Raw genomic sequence first — 9,069 nt, 5'->3', positions numbered from 1 at the left:
GGGCTGGTGAATTTCGAGACTGCAGGAATTTAGATTAAGTTGAACTTTTAATTTATTTTTTTGTTTCCGCATCGAACTCTGTCGTTTTTGAGTTATTGAGTTGTAAAGACAATGTTATTTCGTTTGAATTATGATTGATAAACTGGTTTCGATTTACACTGTGCTACGAGGCTGATTTTTTCCAGATTGTGTGATTGTTAAACAACGCCGGTGTCAATCCCGAGTCTCTGGACGTGACATTTAAGTGGTATCAAAGCCGAAATCTTTTAGTACGGTGTTGTTCGGGGACTAACCAAGCGAAAGCTGGTGGGCATGTGAGGGCCGGGGCTGAAGAGGGCGGGGGGTGATCGCTGGTGCCATGAGGTTGCACGGACAATGAGCGGCTCCTGGCAGGCTTCTAGGTGGAGGGAACATGAATGAACCGATCTCACAGCCGGAATGAGAGGGGTTCCGAGACTATTCAATGTAATGGACTGTACAGTTGAAGAGGGTTTAAAAGATTTGATATGGACTATTGATATCAAGAAGGTGCATCTTCTTTTCGGTAGCTCATCACATAAGAACTCCAAAGTTAAGCGTGCTTGACTTGGGGCAATTTTGGGATGAGTGACCCCCTGAGAAGTTTCCTAGGGTGCGTGTGAGTGAGGACATAAGCACGCTGGAAAGACTTGTCTTGGTACAGTGAGGACAGTCATCGAATCTGGGACGTTTCAAAGGGTACCTCAAATGCTGCATTATGTTATGGAGGATCAGATTTTACACTCAGGGGCTATGTCGATTCAGATTATGCAGGTGATCCTGATAAAAGAAAATCTATTACTGGTTATTTGTTTACACTTGCAGGGGGAGCAGTAAGCTGGGTTTCAAAATTGCAAACAGTTGTGCCGTTGTCTACAACGGAAGCAGAATATATGGCAGCTACTCAAGTTTGCAAGGAGGCAATATGGATTAAAAGGTTATAGGAGGAGATCAAACACAAACAAGAGAAGTACAAACAAGATAAGGTTTCTTTGTTTTGTGACAGTCAAAGTGCTTTGCACATCGCAAGGAATCCAGCCTTTCATTCCAGGACGAAACATATTGGAGTACAATTTCACTTTGTGCGAGAAGTAGTAAAGGAATGAAGCGTGGATATGCAAAAGATCAATACAGAAGATAACATAGCTGATTTTCTGACCAAGGCAGTGAACACTGATAAGTTTGAGTGGTGTAGATCCTCAAGTGGCCTAGCGGAAATGTAAGCAGCATGGAATGACAAGATTGAAAGGATGTGTGGAGATGTGTTTGATTCTCAATCAAATCTCCAAGTAGGAGAAATGTCAGTAACATTTATTGCATGTCGGTTACAAAATAATTCGTAGCAGTTGGGGGACGCGTTTCATTTAATATGAAACGCGTTTTCACACTGACAGGAAGCTCTATAAATAGAGCTCATTCCCCTTCATTCTGAAATCATCCATTTTTCGAGTTTTTCCTCATTCTATAGCATTTGAGTGCTTAGTTCTATAATATTTATGAGGTGTTTGTTCTCCTGTATTAAGAGAATGTGTGTTCTCTTTGGAAACACAGTGAGTGAGTTGTACACCACAAAATATTACAGTGGAATTCTTTTCATCTTGTCCGTTGTTTTTACCCTAATAATTTTTAGGGGTTTTCCACGTAAACCTCGGTGTCCAGTTTATTCTTTATTTTCATATTTATTATCTCAAATTACCATACGTGGGACCAACACCACATGCTTTCAAAATTTGTTTAAACGTGATATCAGATATTAATATCAAAGTGGCTAGATACATTATGAGAGCAGGGGATGGGAAGAGCAAGCGGTGCGACAATCCTACCCCTCCTTGTGAAGCCGAGGTCATTCTGGATATTCCTTTGAGTCGTCAGAGCAGTGAAGATACAAGGTATTGGCAAGTATTCTGTTAAAGAAAGCTAACTCCTGGAGATGAACAACATAAATCCTCCATCGTTTCAGTCGACTCATCCCTGTCAATCTTGGTGAAAATTAATTTGAAATCCCAGGCTTCCACAAATGTACGCATATTCTTGTGGCAATCTTCTTGGAATTTCATGCATTCTTCGATGAATTTATCGTCACATCATGTTCCAACAAATGACATTTGTGCATTGTCTAAGGTCAATTATGCTACTACTAGCCTTGCTCTATTGTTTGTCCGGTTTTTAGAAGTGTTTGGATAAATAATACGTCTTTTTGGATACAGGTGACAAAGCTTCATGATGCATCATTTATTGACAATGCTTTAGTTTTGTAATAGTCTATTAAGATTGAGGATTTTGAATTGTTTGTTATCATGTGCTGGGCTGTATGGACTGAAACATGCACGAGAGTTCACGATTCTTTGGCACACATAACTGAATTTAACATTGAATGGGCTAATGCATTGCTTGATAGTTTACGACAATCTAACATGGCATGTATAGTCAGAATTGAACTGCAGATGCCCACGGAACAAGTTTGAAAGTCACTGTTACTGAATCATTTAAGGTTGGCTGTTGGTGCGGGGTTTTCCGGGCACCAGAACAGTTTTAGTGTTGGGGCTATGATCAGAGACTCTCAAGGTATAGTTCAGGGTGCTTCGGTGTGCGTCATTAGATACCTAGGCTCGGTGAAAGGAGCGGAGTTCAATGAAGTTTTGATACATTTCCGGGCACCGGAACAGCGATTACGGCACACAGAATAGGTTTATAATTATTACCCACGGTAGATTCCCTATCAAGTTTTGCTAGTAATCATATTGCTCCATGCAATTGTTAAATTATTTTATGTGCTTTGTCAATTTTGATACTTATCATATTATCTCAGTTCCATAATTCATGAATAACGATAATACCATGTTCCATAATAAATTACAAAACTACTTACGAAACGAAAAAACATTTTAAAAAACTTTATAAACACTGCAACGCGTACATTGTAGCGCTACTATTATATTATATACTTATATTGATTGAATTTAACTCAAAAAAATATCAAAACTACATAAACACCCAACATATTCCACAAGACTAATCAGTTTAGCAGCAAGAAATGTGGGTTCCTTCGGGTGCTATGGATATGGATGGTTACACATGTTCAATTCCCAAATGACAAAATAAGGTTTCTTTAGTTAACACGGTGGATCCTGGCTTTGTTCAAGTTCAACACATGGGCGTTGCAAAATTAAACAGACTCATAAACAAACATCAATTCGATTTACTAGGCCTAATGCCAAATATCCGTTGGCCTTCATACTGATTCCAAAATGAATTTGATTCATTTGTAGGAAGTAGGTATGCTACAAATTAACTAGATAATCTAAGAATTACGCAAAAATGCTGGCGAAGGGCATCCAAATTAACTGGCTAAGATCCAATAAAACTCAATTCTCAGGTAAGTTACTATGTTACAAGCAAAAATAGAACAACAAAGACAAAGCCAAGCAACCGAACGCCCTGTCATCCACAAGATCCCGATATAACACAGCGCTGCAAAAACCCCAACAGAGGTTATGACCAATTATAGCTTATGTATTTACCAAATCCATGAGTGTATCAATACGAAAACTCGTGACCTCGAAGTGAAATATGTTTCTTGACCCAGATGGCAATGTCCTCTGCACAAGCCTGAGCCTGAGGTGTCTTAAGAAGCAGGTCAAGGGTTGCAAATTCATGAACTGCATCTTTGTACTCAAGAACAGGAGCATCTACATTTACTTTCCGGAGCTCCTCTGAGTATGCAATTGCTCGATCTCTCATCCAGTCATGTTCAGCTACAACAGTCAGTGTTGGAGGCATCTGCTTCAAAGGAGGTCCTCTACCAGAAATGAGTGGGTTGGCAGCGGGGTGATCCAGGCTAAACTCCTCCTCGGTTAGGAGAAGTTTCCATGCAAGTACACACATACCCTTGTCATAGAAGTAGGAGTTTGCCAGTTTTATCTCTGAATGTGTGGGTACACTTCCAATGAAGAAGGGATACATCAAAACCTGCGCAACCACCTTTACTGGGTCCAAAAGCTTACCTGCCTCTATGGCTTTCCTTGCCACGTATTCAGCAATATTCCCCCCACAACTCACTCCAAGAAGCACGCATCTGGTTCCATGTAGCGCCAGTTAGGTACAATTAATTCAGACAAGTTTTTTTCAACTATTATTACTTGGAAAATGTACGTAAGAAGGTAAGAAAGTGTGGAAACATATATCCTGAAAAAAGCCACTTAAAATACATAATATGACGCAAACAAGTCTTGGCCTAATCAATGTGATTATTTGAGTGAGGAGAGGAGTCCTGCCACCACAGTAATGCACATGTGTACATCTTTTACTGCCAGTTTTGTTTTCACTGAAATTAGTGGCATATCAATGATAACATATTAAGCCTCCAAATTCAGTTCCCCCTTCTCTCTAGCGCTCCCCAACGAAACCATAAACCTCTCTCTCATTTCAATCCCTATGTCCATAATTTTGACTACTTTGATCCAGATAGGTGGTTTTGACAAACAGCATTTTGCAAACACAGTACAAAAAATACAAAGAAACAACCTTGAAAATTAGAAATGAAAATCTGATAATTAAATTAAAAAAACCATAACATAAAGACACAACAACAATAGAGTGCACCTCATCATCGAACTAGAATGTTAGATGCATCTACTGATTGAGACTAGAATCAATATTGAAGTCAGGCATTGATCACGCACATGTACAATTTATTTCCACAGAATCTAAGTATTATTTACAATAATAAATAGGTGTCACAATTCTCAGGAAGAAGGTAAATCTAAAATTGTCAAAGATGATCTCTCATCATTCTGTCAAATGCAAGGAAAAAACAAAAGTATGGTCTTGAATGCAGACGTAAAAGTATCAAAGGGAAGAGCAACCCTAGAATTGGGAACTTGTTTATTGATAATTTACATGCTAAAAGAATATATATCATCTTCATAAATGAAGACTGCGAAGGATCCAAAACGGTGTATATTTCTGGTAATAATTTATAGCTAGGGCGGAATGCTCAAGTTTAATATTGTCTCTATTTTTCCACAATGAAATACAAAAAATACACAACTTAAAGATCACAACTCAAAAACTATAAATCACAACTTTGATAAACAGGCAAAAAATTCACCACTGACAAGTATGTATAAGATTGTAAAAGTTCACAAGACTTGGAGACGCCAGCAAAAGTAACTTTTAACCAATATTGGTAGCAGGGACGAAAAGCGTCTGAAGAACCACACAAAAAAGGACATACGTGTTAGCTAAGCTTGGGAAAGACGAGACGAGAGACGAGCGACGAGCCAGTCACTCCATTACAGGTCAGTTATTTTTACCCAAGTATTAAGTTCTGCATTCAAATCTTTCCATTCCTCTAATTTTCACAAGGAAAATTTCAAGCTCCTTTCTTAATTTTCAAATTTATAGTGTTCAAGTCACATCATTCACCTTACCCATCAACTTTTACTTTCAAAAGAACAAAAGCAAATCTACACAAAGTACACAAGTAATACATTTCCAGCTTCTTGGTCAGCACTCAATTAGAAACCATGTTGAAAAATCACTAAAAATCTCCACTAAAGCAGATTACAACACTTGCAAGTGATAAATATCAATAGATTAGCTAGATCGCGACAAACCTCAACGGATCTCCATGCGCAGCCAACCAAGGCTCCACCATTGACGCGCCGAAAGCATCAGGAACACGCCAATTACCATCTGTCTTCCTCAAATCAGCTCCACCTCCCTTCAAACTCCCCAACGACTTGCTACATTCAGCCAAATTAGTTTGCTTTGCCAGCCAATGCAGAACCCTCAACCCATCCTCGAATGCTACTGGGTACTTATTCTCAGGCGCCAATCTATAACCCACTGCCAATACAATCACATCACACAATTTCGCAATGCGCCTGCAAAAATAATCATTAGCATCCGAATCGTTGCTCCCACTAACGAATCCTCCACCATGGAATTGCAACATCACTGGTAGTTTGCGGCACTTAGTCCCCACCGGATTATACCCTCCGTAAATCCCACTTCCTGATTTTAAATCCAAGTCATCGTTGGTACATCCGTAACTATTTCTTCTGTTGCTATCAACATTCTGAGCATGCGTAAGAGGATTAGAATTGCTGCTAGAAACACTATTGTTGGGCGACTCGTAGCTGTTGCGGCGGTTAAACGACTGGGCCGAATCGGATCCAGGCCCGGGCCTAGATTTTGTTAAAGTTTCGGGGGAACGTAGGCAAGTATCCGGGAGAAAGATACGGATCGAGAGAGAGGTTAAGGGATCAATATGATAGTCCTTAGTGGCAACACCGTCGGTGAAGGAAGGGTTGAATGTCGCTGCCGTGTCCTCATCCGGTCGTGACGTGACCCCGAAGGAGGCGGCGCCACCACCGGATACATCGCCTTCAGGTGTCTGCAATCGGCTCTGTAACCGATGCTTTAGCATAAATTTGAAGAACACGCTGTACAATTTCACACCTATGCTTGGCATTTTTCAAGAAAATATTAAACTTTAACAAACAATATCAACAATTTCAGGTGGTTATCATACACAAACAGATAATTATCCTCCTTCCCCTCTCTCCCACCTTCAATTTACATGTGTTTATCTATCCCCTTGTCCAATATACATAATCAAACAATTCATTCACAGATTTTCGAATACGGGGGGCCTGAACGAGGCTAAAAACTTTAATGGGTTCGAGATGATGGGTTAAAATGCATCGATCTTTCATGGCAAAACCAGGGATTCTGGCCGATTGGGGACTTTTTTGAAATTCAATGTTCCTATGGACTGTGGGAAGAGAAAGAGAGTTGGGGCTGGCTGCGCTTCGAATGTGAGAGTGTGGGAAAGAGAAACGATAACGTAAGGCATATAATTGAAAATTGGATTTTTCCATCAGATTTTAGAGATTGACAGGCGGTGTTGCCTGTCGCGGTGGAGCAGTTGAGATCTAGTGCGATCGGTCTTGTACTCCAATAATTGTACGTTAGGAGATTCGTTCACCAATTGATATGGTACACCTGGCGTAAAGGTTGAAACTTGGGGTTTTAGTGACTGGTTCAGTAGTCGGGATGTAGGAGATTATTCGGCTCGGTTGATTGGGGTCGGCTTGTAGGCACCGGTGGAAGTGGGCTTCTCATTTCTCATTCCGAATGGTTTTTCCCTTGTCCTCCGAAGCACTGTTTGGTCAACGTATGGGTCAAATTATGCAATAATTAAATATTAAATATAAACTGATTTGATTGTCTTTATATTACCCGTGTGTTTGGCGATTAGAATTTGGGAGGATTTCATAGGATTTGGAATTGGATTTGGAAATTCAAGTATTTGAAATTACATTTGGTGTTTGGTTTAAAATTTAAAAATAGTATTTACAATCCTTAGAAATCATATAAACAAAAATAACCCAAAAGAAGTTTAGAAATTAATAATTCTTCTCTATTATTTGTGTTTGTAAATGTAAATTCAAAAATTAATTATTATTTATTAATCATAGTGTACATAAAATAATAATTAAAAAATTATCAGACAACTTCAAACTTTAACATGAAATTAATTATTAACGTAAAAAGAGGCTTTGGTAATTACTATAATTTTTATTATATTAATCAGTAATTAACACACGAAAGTTATAAAATTTAAACGAAATCTTTCAACTTCTAAAAAAAGTTAAAAGGAAAAAAGTCTAACCATTTAGAAATTTTTGATGGAGAAAGTTGACTGATGAGAATGATATGTTGATGCAAATGATGTGTTGGATAAAAAAGTAATTGTTTGTTTTTAAAATCCAAATCCCACCAAATCTTATCAAATTTGATGGGATTTGGATATACTCATTGAAATCCCATTAAATCCCATAAAATTTTAAACAATTCCGAATTCTTTTTTTGAATCACCTTTCCAAACAGTAAAAATAGGATTTTGAAATCCAAATCTCATGAAATCCTCCCAAATCCTGGTTGCCAAACACACTGTATATATTATTTTCCATCTCATGCTAAATAATAATAATAAATAAATAAATATTTAAATTGAATAGCACCGTGTTAGACAATATTTTCAAAATCGAATCGGATCGATTGGTTCGATCGAAAATCGATCACGGATCCGGTTCAAAAAATGCTAAAAATTCGTTAAACCAGTCAAAATCGGCCAAAAAAGATCAAGAACTGGTAGGACCAGTTTGTTCATTTTATTTAAAATATATTATTTGTTATGTTATATTATATTGTCACTTTATATAATATAACAGTTTTCCGGTCTGATCGTCAGTTTAATCGATCAGGTCGGTTTAACAATTTTTAAGATAAGTCGATTCGATTATCGGTCATGTTATGAAAATATTAGTGTTAGACTCAAGTGATGCATTTTGATTGACATAATTGGGTGAATGTATAACCACATCGGTGATCGAACTGATTTATTTTGAAAAATAGCTCAACCTATTGAATCGATGGTCGGACAGGAACAATGTTATATTATATAAAATAATAATATAATATCATAATAATATATTTTATAAAGATTTTTAATGTGTATATGAATAATAAAAATATATTTATTCAGATTTAAAATTTAAACATACATACAACATGTATATAAATATTTAAAAATATGAAAATTGAACTGGTTTTTTGACCAACTTTTCATCGGATTTGACCGGTTTGACCATTAAAACAGTTTTATGGGTGTCTCGAACTGAATCCGTGACCAGTTTTCCGTCTATCCGATTCTGAAAACACCGATGAAATCTATTTGTTTTGATTCGTATTGGTTGTTTTTTTAGGGTGTGATTTGATTTAAGGAAGATTGAGTAATTAATTTCAAAAAATACTCATATTGGTTGTATTTGAAATTTACATTAATATCTATTAAAATTATGTAAATCTTTTGAGTTTTTTTTTTCCTATCTAAACAAGTAAAGAAATTTAAAATCATGACATCATTTCAAGCACAATCTCAACAAATAATTTTCCAAATAAGATATTTTTCTATATCAAATCATTTCATTTAAACGTAATCTTGATAGATTGAAGAACTAAAGTTCATTTCCTAGTATA

General features: G+C 37.2%; 1 protein-coding gene across 1 annotated transcript; it reads right to left on the bottom strand.

Annotated features, from left to right (window-relative positions):
• Window positions 1–3,273: 3,273 nt before the first annotated feature.
• LOC142531162 (putative carboxylesterase 16) lies at window positions 3,274–6,941 on the bottom strand. Its single transcript, XM_075637227.1, has 2 exons — window positions 5,637–6,941; window positions 3,274–4,093 (listed from the first exon to the last, which is right to left on the bottom strand). Exons 1-2 carry the CDS (start codon window positions 6,494–6,496, stop codon window positions 3,556–3,558), a joined length of 1,398 nt encoding a protein of 465 aa, XP_075493342.1. The 5' UTR covers window positions 6,497–6,941; the 3' UTR covers window positions 3,274–3,555.
• Window positions 6,942–9,069: the final 2,128 nt, after the last annotated feature.

This window comes from Primulina tabacum, chromosome 17 (assembly GCF_025594145.1).
Source record: "Primulina tabacum isolate GXHZ01 chromosome 17, ASM2559414v2, whole genome shotgun sequence".
Classification (NCBI taxonomy): domain Eukaryota; kingdom Viridiplantae; phylum Streptophyta; class Magnoliopsida; order Lamiales; family Gesneriaceae; genus Primulina; species Primulina tabacum.
The sequence above is the reverse complement of the archived record's forward strand: the minus strand, read 5'-3'. Positions and strand labels throughout refer to the sequence as shown.